Source organism: Vanellus vanellus, assembly GCF_965231255.1.
Source record: "Vanellus vanellus genome assembly, chromosome: 18".
NCBI classification, from domain to species: Eukaryota; Metazoa; Chordata; class Aves; order Charadriiformes; family Charadriidae; genus Vanellus; species Vanellus vanellus.
Window position 1 is genome coordinate 5,907,878 of NC_138923.1, and position 17,347 is coordinate 5,925,224.

Here is a 17,347-nt window from a genome sequence, read left to right on the forward strand (position 1 = left end):
AAGTGGCCAAGTACAATTGCAGCTGCTGTTAGCAGGAAGGTGGAAAAGGTCACCTCGATTCCGGTACGCATGGAACGCGGTTCTCAGACAGTTGCATCTTTTCTTGTACTTCTCCTTCCAGGGATAAATGGGGATGGGTTTTGGTGGAGAAGAGGTTAAAGACTTGAATTAATCTTTGGTAAACTCTATTAACTGGTCGCTGGATCAGTTGCATTGGATTCATGTTTTGATAGTTATCTTCCCAACTAAAAGGGCAAGGGGATTTTTTTAATAAAAGCTTGGATTCTGGAGGACAATTATACATGAGGCTTAAAAAACCTTACAATCATGTGTCTATTTGCACAGCTGTATAATTGCGTTATGCACGGGGCCCTGAGCTGGCACAATGGCAGGTTAAAATGCTGTGTGTATTGCTAAAATGAGGGTCAGCTGTATCAATGCGGGTTGTTAATACAAGGACCAGTAATACTGTGTTAGCCAGCAATAAGCAACCTGCAAAGAGATCAGATGAAGCATCCCAGGCTATAGAAACTGGAAACCTCCAGGACAGGCAGCAGTGTTGGGTGGCAGCAGTGTTGGGTAGCAGCAGTGAAGGATGCAGTGGTAGAAGTCCATCCCTGTGTGGCTAAGCGTGGGGCGTGAGCTATTCTGTGCTGTGTAGGCTCTTACACTTTTAAAACATTCCTTTTCTTGTCATCTTTACTACAGAGAGAAATAACTACAGGAAAAAAAAAAAAAGGTTATGATTCATTTGATGTCCTGACAAATTAGTAGCAGAGGGAGCCCCTACCCATGGCTTTGCTTACTTCTCCCCCTGATTTTTTGCTACTGTACCAAGTCTGGCTGGATGTCTTTTTTAAAATATCTCTTTTATACTAATTAATTTGCTGCTTATGTATAGGAGGGTTGGTAATATTAGGGGAATGTTTATCCATCAGTTGCCTATATGGTTCAACCAGGTTCTCTCTGTTCAAAATCTTAAGCTGGGCATGAGATTTAGGGTAGGGATCTCAAAGCTTATTTTTGTAACTAAATCACGCACACAATGAGTCCTGCATTAGAGATCGTGAACTTCTCACTCTTCCTCGGGGCCAGTAACGCTGTGGAGCCTGAGCAGTCCTGCCTGGCAATGCTGCAGCAGCACCAGGGTCAGCCTTGCAGAAGGCTCTGCTCAGGGCGATGGTGCACGTGAGGTCCTAGAGGTGACCCAGTGGGAAGGGAGCGGGGCTGTGCTGGGGCCAGAGTGCGGCCGCAGGGCTGGTGCTGCCCCTGCCCCATGCCATGCCCCCGTCTTCCCCGCGGAGCTCCTGGGACCTGCTCTCCTGGTGGCCACACGGTTGGAGAGCTCAGGCTGCCTTCCAAACATCCTTCAGTCTGCTGCCCTGGATCGCGCTCTCCCCTGGATGCAATGAAAACTCGTCTTTTGTAACAAGCTACTAGAATATAAATCCTCTGGGAGACACTTTAATTAACAGTTATTCTTGGTAGACATGTTTGGCTTGGGGGAAAAGAAGTTTTGAGGAGTTATTAGGAGTTGCAAATGGCTCTCCAGAAATCCCAATTCTCCAGTCCATTGAAAAAATGAATAAATAAATGAATAAATTCAAAGGAGTTCAAACCTCATTGGTTAAGTATTTTTTCCTAACCTGTTTCACATCAGTGCACAGCTGGGCGCCTGATATCTCCACTTTGTTCTCACCCTTTTCCAAGAACCTCCGCTACTCTGACATGTATGAGTTGACCTCTCCTATATTACAGAGCCGTATTTAAGATTTTCCAACGTTGACACCAATTTTATTACGTTTTACAACACGCTGCCTTAAAATATGAAGTGCTGGGATGCGATTATGTTGCAACTCATGTAAGAACCTACAGTACCAAGAACTATACATCCTCAGCCGGTACATATTATGAGACACAGTGTTCCTCCCTCACCAAGGTGCTAACACATTACTTCTGTTGTGTGCTAGTGCGTAGCAGGAAACTCTGAAGCTGAGAGGCGGTTGTGTTACCCCCATGTTGCAGCACAGCTCCAGGAAACTGGAAACGTGAAACACAGCTGTGATCACGGGAATGTGGGCCACAGCAGAAAGATGTGAAGGCTCTGTCTCTACTCTCTGGAAATATATGCTACTGCAGATGTTACTGTGTATGGCTTTTATCCCCTTATGGTAATAGCATAAGTTAAAGAGAAATTCTGGCCGTGGGGTTATAACTGGCCCTTCTGCCCACATCTTCTCCAAATTGTCATGTTTCAGGGTCTCCCTGAAATACTGTCAGGAGCACCATCCTGTTATAGAACCATCATTAATACTTATTTTTATTTTTCTAGGGTCCACCAGGTCTGCCGGGCTTACCAGGACCACCTGGCAAGAGAGGTTCCCGAGTAAGTGCTTTAAAAATTTCTCTCCATTTGTACTTTCATCTGCCTGTTCAACCGTTCCAAGGGCTGTGGTGTGTTCCTATGGCCGTGTAATGATTGCCTCATGCCCCACTGTTGAGGTCGAGCCTTCCCCCTTTCTCTCATTCCCTGTTAAAGGTTTTCAGGAGGCCACGCAAGTGATTTGCAGCCTCCCTGAGCTAAGGATTGGCATCAGCAAAGACTGGGGATGAACATTTCCAAATGGCTGTCAGAAGAATGAACTCTGTCTCATTTTGTTTCCAGTATCCATTCCTTTTCGCAAACCCGTGCTGAACATTAGCTTTGGCAGCTTTTTGTTCTGCCCTTCACTCTCCTCAGCTTCCCAAATTACTCCCTTTGAGGTCCTTCACTGTCGCTATGCCTTTACTAGTAGACCATGATCTAGGACCAAGGACTCAACACACAAGGATGAGCTTTTGTGTTCCCCAGGCAGAGACCTGCTCTCTGACTCCTTTTCAGGATCTAGACCAAAATGTCTGAGCTGTTCTACAAGATCCACTGCAAATTCCTGAATTTCTTCCTCCCCACGTTAAATTCTGATGCAGCTCTTTGAACATCGAGTGCTATGCTGAGGAAACATCTGGTGCCGAGTGCTGCAGCTAGCTGTGAGAAAAGCTTTCTGCCTTGGCCTAGCAGCAGAAGTAGTCTCCCAAAGCTGGGCCATGTGCCTGACCTGGATGCAGTTAGCTGTTGGCACTGCTTTCACGGTAGCAAGGTGCCGTCCCACAAGGTACGGTCATGGAGCCCGTTTCCTGAGCGCTGAACTGATGTGGGTTGGGAATCAAAAGATGCAAGTGTCTGAGGCTGGAAGGAGGGAATAGTTGGATGCGTGATCCAGGCAGCATCCTGGCCTGGCAGCAGAGGGAGATTTCCTCACACATACTTGGCTAAAACTCAACCCCATGTAATGTCTTTAAAGAACAACCAAGAGGCAAAGAGCTGGAAGGCTGTGTGTTCCCTCAGGACACTTGTTACGGTCCTGTGAGATCTTGCAGTAACCGGTAAAGATAAATGCAGCTTCTTGCTACAACAGTGAAAACCAAAAGGTCCGCGGGACCCCCTGCAGCATGGCCGTGGATATTAACAGACCTGGATACTGATTTCTGCCGTAAGGGTAAGGCATTAGGTAGCGCCAGGCTCGCATGTTTTATGGACTGGACAATCTGTTCCACTTCAGATATGTTCTTGAGTGAAACATCAGCGCCACGGTTTGTATGGCCCTGATGTCTTCTGTTTACAAATACCCAAGCAGCAACCACGTCAGCAAATTGCCCGGAGTTTGCAGTTCTCAGTGAGTGCCTATTAAGGCTGAAAGTTTGTTCTTCCCCCAGCCATCACTCGGGAGAGGTGTTTGGTGTTACTTCTTGCAATCCTGCGGTGTGCAAACCACAGTCCGTGTCTGGAGACCCCACTGCATCCCCTGCCTGCTGTGTCAATCACCACATTTCACCTGTACCTGAATTCCACTACCTACCAAAATTTGAGGTTTTCTGAAGAAAAAAATGTTGTGGAAGCCGTGGTATAATTTTCTGTGTTGTTCCCCAGCTGTGGCATGCTCCAACCTATAGTTAAGACAATCCTCTGAAACACAGTAAGCAACAGAGGATTTCTGAGTTTGGTTCCTGCCAGAGGTGCTGAGAATCAGCCCAGGAAAGAGTTCCCAGTTAGGAAGCACTCAGCACAGCTGAGCTTGTTTGGCTCAGACCTCTGCAAAGAGCCTCCGCTAATTTTGGGAGGGGGCAAAAGGGTTACTCTGTACATGTCTGGCCTGGAGCACTGGAGACAGAGCTGCTCTGTGCATAAGTTGTTTTGACTTTGCAATGTATTTCTTCTAGTATTTTCTCTCTTTTTTTGGTGGCTCTTTGGGGTTTAAGGATTTCATTGCGAGAAGAAGAGCTGCCAGAAACTAAGACAGTCTTTGGGGAATTCTTGCATCGTTTGCTTTTGTTGTGCGTTGAGCCACTTAAAAATAAAAGTGCAGCGCGGCAGGGGTTATGTTCTACCTCTGCCAAACCTGATCCTCCCACCAGCCCAGCCCATGGGGAACCCGTGAGGTGTCCCGTGAACCTCCAGCCCGAGAGCGGAGCTCCTGAGAGGAGGTGAATATTGCATGCGACTTCGTAGTGCTCGATGCCAGGGGAAAGGCAGGACTTTTTTTCTTGTCACCAATGCAGTTTATGGCCTAAAGCATGAGACATAATTGCCCTTGTTGTAGCTTGCATAATTTCTACATTATTAATGCTTATACAATTACTTGGCTCATTCGAAAATCTAGTCACAGCATTTGACTCATGACCTTCTGTAGCTGTGAAGTCCATAAAGTGGCTCTCTTGCTGATGCAGCGCAGTATTTCCACTCCTTTGAATTCTGTATTGTCTCTGTCTTATTTCCCTCTCTCCCCCCGAGTCGCTCGGGGTAAAACGAAAGCTCTGATTAACTTTTTCTTTGAGGGTGAGACTGTGGTCAGTGGCAGTATGTAAGAAAAGCTGCCTGATCCCACGCTTCTGTCTCCTTGTTTCCAGCAGATAAGTATCGCCAGACTCGCCTGTGCAGTCTGAATGTTGCTCTTCCATGTAAGCAATGCCACCTGCACTGCAGTAACAAATGCCAGTCTTTGTAAAAGCATGAGAGAGGTTGTGTTCGGGACACATCTCGGCACTCAAGTGCAAACCGAGGTAGGGCGGCTAAGCGGACAGGGGCAGCCTTCTTGAAAATGGCAATTTCTTGATTTTTAAAAGCCAATCACCATTTTAAGAGCATGGGATTCATTTTACACCCTATCACTCAGCATCATGGCTGAGTGATGGACTACAAGGGCATGTAGTGATAGGACAAGGGGGAATGGCTTCAAACTGGAAGAGGGCAGATTTAGATTAGATATCAGGAAGAAATTTTTCACTCCGAGGGCGGTGAGCCCCTGGCGCAGGGTGCCCCGAGAAGCTGTGGCTGCCCCATCCCTGGAGGTGTTCAAGGCCAGGTTGGATGGGGCTGGGAGCAACCTGGGCTGGGGGGAGGTGGCCCTGCCTATGGCTGGGGGTGGGACTAAACGGTCATTAAGAGCCCTTCCAACCTAAACCGTTCTATGATCACGGACCCATTGAGACATTCAGCCTATACCTATTCACTATTCTCTGCAACTACAAAGGCAGAGATATGTAAGAAATCAAAGCTGGGTGTTTCTTCTCACGATTGACTAAGGGACTCTAAGGGAAAGGAGTAAAAATTTTGCAGTTCTGATGACTGGAAATAATGGCTAATAACGCACTCTCAGGAGTTCTGCAAACCTGCAAAGATATTGCTGTATTGGTCATGTGCGCTTTCCAGGAGGGTTTTCTCTCTCTCCTTATCCAGCTAAGATTGTTTTCAGCTTTTATGTCTCCATTAAAGAATTTGTGGCATAAGTAAGAGATCTGTCCATACCGCTTCTCTTCAAATGAATGTGCCACATTGGCAAGTGTCTACGTAAGATCTGAGGTGCCTCTTGAAAGGAATGGTGGTGTCAGCAATGAGGGGGTTCCCCAGCATTCTGTGATGTGAAAGCATTTTGCCAGGCATGTAGTGGGACACCTTTTCCACCGCGACCCGCACGGAGCAGTTCTGCCCAAGCCATGTGTGTTGCGCTTCGCTCCTGCAGGTGACCTTTGCATTTCTTCAAACACCAAGGTTTAGCGGGGAGGCAGGGAGTGAGGCTGGGCTGTGCTAGCAGAGCCGTGCTAACAAGCTCTACAAGTAACTGTCAACAAAGGGCTCCCGCTGGAGCAATAACTTCTGCACCATTGTAGCTTATCCCTGCCTCACCCAGGACTCCATGAGCTTCCCTCCCAGGCTGTCCGCACGAGGGGCTGTTGCCAGCACATCGATGTCCATCACAAATTGTGGCTCCTTGCAGTCCTCACCGGTGTGGTTAGACCAGCAAAGTACCCACGATTTAATTCGGTCTGCAGAAAAGTACTGTGAACCAGGGTGCTCGGTCTTAAACGCCGCCTTCCAGGCGAGTGCTGTGTAAACCCTCGTTATCTGTCCTCCTCCTACGTGAAGGAGACGGCAAGCCGACGAGTGACAGACAGGCCAGTTGTTGGCTTCGCTCCCAGGACAGCAAGAAACGAGCTATGGTCAAACTTTCCAAAACACTTAAATAACTGAGGAAGCCAGGTCCCGCTGGAAGTCCATCTCCCTCTCTAACAGGTGAGCAAACTCAGGTAGAAGGGAGTATTTTACCCACGTCCGTGCAACAGGTCAGAGGCAGAAATGGGAAGAAAACTCCTGGTACACTGCAGTTGCTCTTGTTTCATTTAACCTCTGAAAAATGCAGGAGAAATCCCAATGGATGGGTGAAGAAAATATAAATGCACTCACTGATGCTGTGGGATGCTTTTGCCATCCTCCTGTGAACCTTAGCAGCTTGAGAGACTGCGAGGTCCCGGTGTAACGTGTCCCTGTTACATTTGGTCTGTGGTTGCAAAAAATCTCCCTTTCCTTCAAAATGCAGGGCTTCCCTCCTAAAACAAGCAAGAACTTAGTCAGCTGTAGAGGTTCCCCGGTATCCTCATTCCATTAGGAAGATTTTCCAATTTCTGAAAAGAAGTGTTTAAAGAAACAGTTTGTTTGGCTTCACTTCAAATATTTAGCTCATTTTTTTCAGCGAGCCAGAGGTCAGAGTGAGATCTGTAGGTCAGGAGCAGGAAAAGTTGCTTTACACAGTGAAACCCCAAGGCATAACGAGTTTTGAATGAGTGGTCAATGCTCTGACTGAAGCTTTCTAGCAGTTAGCAGGAGTTCGGAGGAGGTTTTTTCCCTCCTTGTGAATGCTGGAGGGATGGGGGGAGCTGTGCACAGTTACACTTTTGTTAATTTTTGCGGGCTGTGAACCGCTACGCATAAAAGCGCTTCTGTGAGCAGAGTCCCATCTCCAGGCGCGTCACCGAGATGAACTGGGTGGCACAGTGTAGTTCTCAAGCAGCGTCGTTCACGTAAAAGACATTCCAGGGAGATTACAGACCCGTCACCTTTGGGAAACCCCCCCCTCACTTTGCGAACACACTCAGGGATTGTTCTGGTCTCTGTGCCACTGAGTCCTGGGCTACTGCTGTCCCATGGTAACATTTTCCGTGGAATTTCTGGTGCGAGGCTTGGAAGATTTCACATGCACATATGCTTGCCACTAAATTGGATTGTTTCAGCAGTTATAAGGGAGTCAAAGCGGGTGGGTAAACAGGCACACGTGCAAATAGTAATAGGTGCTGTGGGATTTGCTTATTCAGTGGTCTCAGCGTTGTCCCATCCTGTATGTAGAAAAGAGGAGCAAAATTAATGGTTTGATGATAAATATATTTAGGAGAATCCCAATTTCTAGATTTGAGTGGGAAATTGAATTAAATCCAGGGTAGTATGAGTAAACTATAGCAATTGGCTATAGAAGTATGAAGCAATTAACTCTTCAATTGCTTCTCCATGAAAAAAGGGCTATTTCTGGGAGCGGTGGTTGGAGATGGGTAATTCTGAGAAGAGGAATGAACACTGGACTGGGTTTAATTAAAAAAGGGTGGGTAGCTTGGGGGCACGATGACAGTTATTGGGGCTTGTAGATTGGTGTGTGGATTAATTTGTAAGACCCGCCTGTTCCGTTTTGGTGTTGCTAACAGCTCCTGGGGTGGATGCTGTCCTGTACCTTTTGTTACTCAGCCCATGTAACTGTACCACACCGCATCCTCCTCCTCTGCCAAGAATGTGGGTGTAATCACAGATTCAGGACTAACCGTGTTGGAACACATCAAGATCGGTTATTTTTTACCATCTTTAGGACTACTGCCAGACTACACCCTTTTCTCTCCACAGTTACGAGATCAGTTTAAAATGTCTAGCACGAGCCCTAGACTTGGTTAGAGCAGTTTCTTGTGTGCCAGACTGGAATTCTCACTGTCACTTCATCAGCAGGATGTGGCCACTTCTCACTCGGGTAAGACCACGTTGGTCTTTGGGAACAGGATGGGTTTCTGACCTTCCTTTGCCTGGATGACGCACTCTGAGTCTCATTGAATTCAGTGGTAAAGGCTCCGTCTTATGTGAAGAGCCCGTGTTTTTCACAGTCACGTTTTATTACTGGATACTGGGACTAGATTCTTTCTCCCTTCGTCCCTCCATTTGGTTAAGGCTTTTTTGTGATTGTGTTGCTGTGCTTTGGTTTAGCTCTGGAAGAACCTGCACCAAATTTTGCCGGAACCATGATTAGTCGCTTACCCAGGAGCTCTTGATCGGCAGCTGAGCTTCCTGTGTTCCAGGTTTCCTCCTGGAAACTATCGTTTTCAGCTAGGAGTCCCACCAAACCAGGCTCTTCCCTCCTGTCTGACGCTGGTTTAAGCCTGCCCCAGGCTACGGCGGAGCACAGATTTCAACTAACTGTGCTGAAATGGGCTTTGGGCCAAGCTGCCTCACTCCAAAGTTGAATAACAGCTGAATTCTCTCCTCAAATCTAGCAGCAGTCTGGATTTATGAACCCTGCTCAGAGCTACCTAGGTTATTGCTTACGTGTAAGAGCTTTTTAGGAACTCATCTTTTATAGAGACTTTACTGTTCTGATTTCTGTCACTTAATATTAATTTTCATACATATTTGAGACTTGGAAGACTTGAGTCGAAGCGCTTTTGCTACCACAGACTTGTTGAATTACCTTAGGCAGTGCATTAAGTCTGTTCAGTGTCCCACCCAATGAGGTGAACAGATGATGCCATAGTTTGCTGGGAAGATGAATTTGTTTAAGACTCCTCAGTGCTCAGTTACTCTGCCTACAGCAGCTATGTGGGTTTTTAAATGACAAGTTGATACTCAAACACCTTAATTTTAATTAAAGTTGGTTCAATTTCACTGGAAATTCACAGCCAGGAAAAACTATTGGAGAATTTCAGGCTGAAAATTTGGAAGGAAATTAAGAATGGGACAATAAATGTATTAGGTTTCAGGCTGAAAATTTGAAAGGAATTTAAGACGGGGACATTACATTTATTTGGTAAAAAAAGTCATTTGAAAAGTTCAGGCTGGGCCTTTTAATTGAACAGTCTCTTACAGCAGAGCAGCACGTGTTGTGAAATCACACTGAGCACTCAACGACTGTCTATACCACAAGATACAATCGCTAAATAAAAAAAAAGCAAACTGAATAGACATCAGCGCACTGCTGTTCTCTCAAAAGAGAGCAAGGGCACGGAACTCGGATGGCAGTCGCATGTTTGACTGCAGTGACTTTCCTTGGAAATCAGACCCTGAAGATTTTGGCCCCGCATGTGCTGAAGAGCTCATTGGAAATACTACAGCGCACTGAGAAAGTGTCTCGAGTGGCAATTTATCCCCTCGCCGGGACTGCCTCTACCTAGAGGGTACATTGAAGTGCTCCTCACACTGGTGTAAAGCTCACACGGTCTTGGCAGAACAGGAGCCCTTGGAATCGAATCTTCAGGTTGTTTCATCTTCCAGGAACGTGTTCAAGAGGACTTAGAATTGTTATTACTTCTGCCTGAAAGGTTAACAGATCTTCTCTGCTGTATACAATCCCGGGATAAACTATTCTTAGCTGCTTATTCCAGATAACTCCTTAAATAGTCTTCGGAAAATATGCAGAGTGGTTTAAAATATGATGCAAAAGGAGATACTGCTGTATGTGATCTGAGGTAAATGCTCGGACAGTGTCATTGGCTTGTGAGACCTACGCAAAAGTATAGATTTAAATGGTTTAAACAGGGACTTACCTCTGCTCCCCCCATTTTACTGTCCAGCCATCCATTCTCTTTCTAACCTCTAAAGGCAAAAATCTGGTTTCTGGGGAAATGAGTTCATCTCAAAAAGCTGAACAATCTAAAATTTCCCATTAGTAATTAGTTGTGTTCTCTTCCATTTTGGCCAAAAAAAAAAGTGAACACCCTGCCAGGCTTCCACTGCCCTCTGCCTACCTCCATGTCTTTCTGCTGGGGCTCCTCGCGGAGCTTTGGCTCCCCTGAACCCCAAAGTAGTTTCTGTTCCTGGTAGTGGAATATCATCTTGTTGACACGATGCATCTTGTGGTGGCAGACACACGCCACCTTCTGTGAAAGCGTGGTGAGAACCGGCCGCCAAATTCCTCCGCTCCGAGGCATGACGGAGGGTCCCGTTGAAGCTGTCCCTGCTGGGGACATCCTGCCGGCGCTCTGCCGTTGGCTCTGGCCACACCGCAGCCTGAGACTTTCTGCCGCTCCCGGGACTAACGCAGACGCCTTCCAACTCCTTTTGACCCTTTTGTGTGTTTTTTGTGTTTTTTAGGGTCCCCCGGGTCCCCACGGAAACCCTGGCTCACCTGGCCCCCCAGGCCTGAAAGTAAGTATTAATTGGCGTGAGGAGCTTTTGCCTTCCGGTTTGAGAGGACATCTCAGTGGGGGAAGTACAGACCTTTTCATCCTGCCCCGCACAAAATGCCAGGGAGCTGAAGCCATTTCTCCCCTCCCCTCTGCTTGCCAAAGCCTTTTCCTGTGCTTGCGAGAGACCCTGCTATGTGCCTCGGTGCTTGGTTCTCCCTAATTTCAAAGACTGCCTAATTAGGATCCTGCTTAAGCTATGCCTGTGCCAGGGAGCAAACTGCGATGCTGAGATGAGGGCAGTGGAATCTTCCCACTCCAGAGCCTCACCAGGTCCGGATGTCTTTCTCATTTCTCTTCCCTGGGTTTTGCAGCCCACTCATCCGCCTTTGGGCCCAGACAGCGGCGGGGGGGGACTGGCAGCACCCGGCTTCTTCCTCTGCCTTCCTCCTCCTGAAACTCCTTCCTCCCTCCTTCCCTCGCCAGAGTTTCTGGGAGCGCTGCCCTCCATCAGTCCTCCCAAACTGATCCTGTTGCTTCCTTCTAGATGCCCTCATCTCTCCCGTGAGGTCTCACAGACCTCCTCCTGCAGTGCCAGGAGCTCTGTGTTTTCTCCTTTTCTCCTGTACACGCGTTCCCCCCAGGGTGCTGGAGCTGGGTGGGAGCTGGAGCTGGAGCTGGAGTCACCCCTCCGCAGCGGGACCTCCTCCCTTTGCCCTAGACCCTAGCGCAGATGCAGCTCTAGGTTTTGCTCACACTACAAAACCCTTCAGAAAGATGTTTTAATTCCCAGCTCGTTCCTGTGTTTAAGGCTTTGTGTTACCTAGGGACTGTGAAGTTCCTGGGAAATTGGTTTGGACCGTTTTGGTGTCCTTGTTTACACAGAAATAGATTTATATTTTATAACACTGATCTGGGACTTGAGAATAGTTGAGTTTTGAAAGGCGATGCTTAATAGAGGTTTTCACTACCAAGGAAGCTATAGAACGTCTCAGCCAAACGCAGAGAAAGGTACGAGCGAGACTCCTTTGTTTTCGCAATCTCATCAGTAGGCAGAGATGTTCTGAACACTATTGATGCTCTGGGAAAAAGATTCTGGAAACTTGGCACGCTGCCTCTATGTGATTAAAAATTAGACACTGGAGACATGCTGGTGAAACAGCAGCTGTTTTAAATTCTAAAGTGTAGTTATATGGCCTGAAAAGTGGGGCTGTAAAAGTTCTGCATCTTAAGTGTTCAGCATTTATTCTCCATCAATGACTTCCAGATCACACTTGTTGAGTTTTATAAGTTAAATCAAAGTTCTTTTATCTAACTTCCAGCCCTGCAAACTCAGCCTGATCCAACCTGTAGAGTCAAACTATGTTTCTATGCTCCAGAATTTTTTTAAAAAAACACTTTTAGCCTAATGCCTTGTCAGAAATCATAATTTGGCTGTAAAGCTGTATTGAGTTGATCTCCTACTAGAAATAAAAACTTCCTGTAAGCATTTTTCCTCCATTTTGATGCACAGTCTGGCAGCGGCAAGCCCTGAGCAGAGGGATAGCTGTAATAGTCTGCAGCAGAGAGATGGTGTCACCAGTCTGTGCAATATATTTTAATTTTGTCCAGCCACAGTTTGCAGAATTAGGCTGTTCTGCATGATGCTTCATCAAAAAGAAATATTAAGTTGCAATATTGAGTGAGAGCTGTAACTTAGCCCTACCTCTGTCAGGTAGAGTGTGCTAAGCCATGATTGGAAGATCTTTGCATATGAAGTACCTTTTGGAAGGTGTGTGTCAGATCCCAGTGCTTTGACCTCCCTCCTTCCTTTCATTCCTCTGGTGTTACACTAGTCCCAGAAAATGGACTTGGCACAAAAAAAAATGATATTTCACTCCCGTACATTTTAAATGTGTCTACCCTTCACCAGGAGTGACAAGCCTGCACCTGGGACCTGCTATCTTCTTAGTAGACCCAGCCCACGGTTGAAGTTATGGACTTGTGAAAGCTCAGTCTGGGCAACGAGGCAGAGCAGCCCCAACCAGAACTTCTCTTGCTGAGAGCCTTCGCGTGGCTGCTGGACTGGGTCTTCCCTAGATAGCAGTTAATACCATGGAAAAAACAAGCAATCCAAGAAAGGAAACTGCAGTTTCCCAGATAGATAGAGCTTGGAAACAATGACTAACACCAAGTTATTGTCACTTAGGAAGTAACCCAGGAGCGTAATTTTTATCAGCTGGATTAACAGAGCACTCGTAAGGTCAGGCGATCAGCTGCGTGCGAGGGATGCGATGTGGCGTTGCAGCTGGCAGAGATGTCTGTGTTTGTGCATGTTTCTTGTCCAGTTGTATTGCATTGCTGAGCACCAGCCTTGTGCTGTCGGACTGCTGCGTTTCTGAATCTATCCTGTGCAGAATCCACCTCATTCTCATCGCTGGAGCTCAGCACTTGTAATTCCTTGTACTTAAGAAGCACAGAGCTGTACATAGCTGTTGAGCCGTATTCCCGCTGATCTGTTTGGGTACGGTTCCCCTGACTCCAGTGGCATTGCACCTGCTCACGCCACCTGAGAATTTCACCCATCACGCTTTCCTCAGCAATTTATAACATGCAACTACTTAAAGGGGGCTTCCTGTCACTTTTTGCATTCTGTTTGTTGTCCTTGGCAGTTGCAAAATTGCCATTGTGTCTAGTTAGTGAAGAGTGATTATAGTAGATAACCTCTTACGTGGCTGTAGAGGTATGCTGGGCTGGGGTTGTGGCTGGCTGTGTGACCTGTAAGCTGCTGGTGGGTGCAGGATGAGCTTTTTTGCTAATGACTAGATGTAGCTCTTAGGATGCCCTAATAGAGTTTGGGACTGGGAGGAGGGTTAGCTGTCAGACAGGGTGTGTTTTCAAAAGCCGTTACAAGAGTTGGGTTTGCATCTCTCATCTGGAGGCTTTTGGCATCAGGCGTTAGTATGGTTTGCTTAGGTAGCAGCTCTGGATAAATTGCTTTTGTTATAACATCAGGAAAATTTTAATTTTCCTTTTAGTGAATGGTTTGGCTCTGAGATAGCTCATCAGTTTGGCTCACTGGTGTTTAGAATATTATTAATGGGATTGCAAAGCTGAGGTGTTCAAATTGCACAGTTCTAGACTTCTCCCAGGTAGGGGAAAAACAGAAGAGAACAATTTCTTCCTTTATGAAAGGAAGTACTGTGCTCCGTCAGTTGGGATGGGAAAGAGGGGACCTTGCAGGTGAGGTGCCGTGGCGTAGTGATGGACAAGGCTTAGGCTGATCCCCATGTTGTGGCTGCTGTGCGAGAAGAGTTGGGCAATTAATCCACAATTTCAGCCCTCAGCCTCCAGGCATGCGTTCTCTCTGGCCCTGATGCCATCTTGGCGATTAATCTTAGGGCAGTGTTATCCTGCTTGTGGCTGAGTTCTCCACCTGTGTGACGGTCTCAGCAGTGTCAAACACAGAACCGTGATACAAATCGCAGTCTTTGCTAAGGTGATGTGGAGCTTCCCAGGGAAAAATGGAAGAGGCTTGTATTCCTTTACAGGGCTCAGCCGTTGCATTGAGCACAAGGCAAGATTTAGGGAGAATGGCGGGTGTCTACCTGCTGCAGTAAATTAATTTTGCAGAGTAGAAATGAATACCCTGTGATCCTGAAGACTGCTTTAATCTGTTCCAAGCAATCGTAGCACCCATCGACTGCTCTGAAGCTCAAAGAGCGGGAGAATTGCCCTGATAACAGCTGCGTGCAAAGCACGATTATCTGCATGACTTCATTTGCTGTTTGGAAAGCAGGCAGCCCTCATTCAGTATTTGCGCAGATGCATCTGCCTTGAATCAGCAGTGCTCCCTACAGTCCGTAGCCAAGTAGTCTCACTCCCCGAACCTTGCAGCTTGTGGTGGATGGGGGAGGAGGAGAAGGGGAGATTTACACTCTGCGCAAGGTGGGGAGTACGTGTCGAACGTAGTCGCGGTGAGGCTGCGTGGAAAAGCTGCCCAGCTAGCTACAACTAGACCTTTGTGCTGCTAATGAGAGACGCCAGTTAACAAATACTATTACTCCTTTGTAGGGTCTCACCTTCCCTCCCAAGCCCTTCACTTGACAAGCATTAATTGACCCTCACAACTGTCCTGTGCTTGGTGGTTTGTTTTGAATCCCGTGCTGCTGCTGTGGCACACAGACATTGCGACTTGTTGAGGATCCCAGGGGTGTTAAGTGGCCGGTGCCCGATACCGGGGTGCCTGTGTCCTTGCTGTGCCAGAAGAGACGTTATACAGACCTAAGCTGCTTTGTGTGCTGAGCTTTGCTTCTGCCCTGCCAAAAGAATCTGGCACACTTCAAATCTCTTCTACTTTTTCCTACTTCTGTCTCTCACTCTGTTAGGTGCACACATCACCTTTCCACATTTTAAGAATTTGAACTGGGATTTTCAAAGGAATCTACTGGAATGAGATATTCAAATGCTGCTGAAATTCCAGCTTGTGTTCATCACAAGATTACAGTCTTAAATTGTAATTTCTCTCTTCACGGTTGTTAAGAAGGAAAATAAAGAATACTGCCACTTAAAGTGTGCCACTTTCTTCTGCCAGCCTGAAAGGCTCACAATTGCTCTGGCTGTTGGTAGTGTCTAATTAGTGTAACTTTCTCTGCAGTTTCATCTGTTCGCCACAGTTAAAAAACCAACACCATCTAGCAAGTTGTTAAGAAGGATGGCTTAGCCACAGTAATAGGCTTGGCGATTGCTTTTGTGATGGGAGTTGTAGACAAGGAAGAAATCACAGCTGTCTCGTCTAATAAGTATCGAAAGTCCTGACATTGCCTTCTTCCAGTTATCATTTCCTTAGTCAATTTAATGCTGTCAAATACTATTTAAAACTCAACGCTTTAGAAGCAGCAGTCACTCACCAAAACCAGCCCCAGCAAAGCAGCTATACCCGGGGACTTTAACACATTTGGGATGCTGGGGCAAGACGGAGATAAAACAGAATATTTTTCTGATTTGGAGGCTTGGTGGAAGCAGAACCACATCTATGGGCTGGGTCCTTGGATGATGTCGTTAATTTAAGTTTTTCATTTCAGGGTCAGAAAGGTGATCCTGGGCTGTCGCCTGGAAAAGCTCGCAATGGACAGAAGGTAAGATGTGCACTGGCATGAAGACCACGGTGCGCTTTAAGGCCTGTGCGTACACACGGAGGGAGTCCGTACTGCAGCCACAAGCGTCACAGCTACTCGAGTAGATTTAGGACTGAAAATTAAAACTTAGAACCTGGATTCAGGACTAAAGAGAGTTGGCTAAGGTATTGACCGCAGTGCACTGAAGTGCCTGCTGCCACAGCTTTTTGTTGTCCAAGAGTTTATCATCCCTTTTATGCACAATCTGCGGCCCAAAGTCAAGTCCCCGCTGCTGCAGGCATGTGGCTACTTAAGATAAGTATTTAAAATAGCACATACGGGATACAGCCACACCTCGCCAGCTCTGGGCACGCAGCTGGGGACAGAGGCAATCCCAGTGTAAGCAATAAAAACCTTGAAGGCAAAGGAAAGGATGTTCTCGCCGAGGAGCAGAGAAACAGTGCTTTGCCTTCCGTCACATACGCAGCCCACCGCGGAGCGGTACTCTGAGAGCGGCTGTGCTGTCCCACCCATGCAGAAAGGGAGACTTCCCAGACCATTGCACTGCCAAGCCATGGACCCTCTGGGTGATAACCGGAGGCCTTTCCACCAAAGTCTACTCAAATCAACACCAAGCTCACACCTGGGAAGCGTAGCTGGTTTCTGGGTTTAGCAACTGTTAAGGAACAGAGTTCTGCTAATTCTTTTCAATAAATTGCAACTCCCGTTTCTGCTGTTTCACAGCTGAGTGATTTTTACTGAGGCAACAAGGCCTCGCAGAAGTCTAGAAATGAATAGTAGAGTGATGAGGCCTCCACGACATCTACTTCAATTAGTTCTTTCAGTGGTGCCTGTGCAATACTTCATAACTCACGTCCAGGGCGAGCGGCCTGGTTCTCTTCCTTTCATCATAAGCCTTGCTATAAATGCACAGCTAATAGAAAGCATCAGCCATGAAGAATTTAGGCCCACCATTTGAAACCAGATGCCTCCATGAAGCACAGCAAGCCACACAAGTGCAAGATGGAGGGTGACGCTAGGAAACATTGAGAAGGCTAAGTCTGAAATGATGCTTTTAACTTAACAGCACGAGACGCCTTTTGAAATTTCTGGTATGCTGTGTCAGAATGGCATCACATGGAAATCATCCACCCGCAGAGTCTGGAACTATTTTCTTGCAAGCATGCTCGGTGTAGGAAAGGGAGATATCCAGATCACTTCTAGCTCATGTTAACAAGGCTTTATTCCTGTTAGCAGTAATAGAAACAAGGAGTTTCCAGCAGGAGTTTGGAGCGATGCCTAATTTTCAAGCTAGATACTCCAAATGCATTTTTCAGTAAGCAGCCACAGCGCAGTGTTAGAGACTCTAAAGGTTTTTTTGATCCTAATCAGAGGAGGCCAAAATGGGCTTGTACAGATGGATCAGATGTTAGAAGAGGTCTCACAGCGATGCGCTTCTGCGTTCCTACGATGATTTGGGTATGCCAGCTGGGATGTGTTGCGCTCCCTTT

General features: G+C 46.9%; 1 protein-coding gene across 1 annotated transcript in view; it reads left to right on the plus strand.

Annotated features, from left to right (window-relative positions):
• COL27A1 (collagen type XXVII alpha 1 chain) overlaps positions 1 to 17,347 on the plus strand; it is a gene marked incomplete at its 5' end in the record, with an annotated part of 165,922 nt that overhangs the window by 24,468 nt on the left and 124,107 nt on the right. The window contains 3 exons of the mRNA XM_082492440.1: positions 2,333 to 2,386; positions 10,709 to 10,762; positions 15,804 to 15,857. Of these exons, the coding sequence (XP_082348566.1) occupies positions 2,333 to 2,386; positions 10,709 to 10,762; positions 15,804 to 15,857 (162 nt within the window). The remainder of the gene's footprint in view (positions 1 to 2,332; positions 2,387 to 10,708; positions 10,763 to 15,803; positions 15,858 to 17,347) is intronic.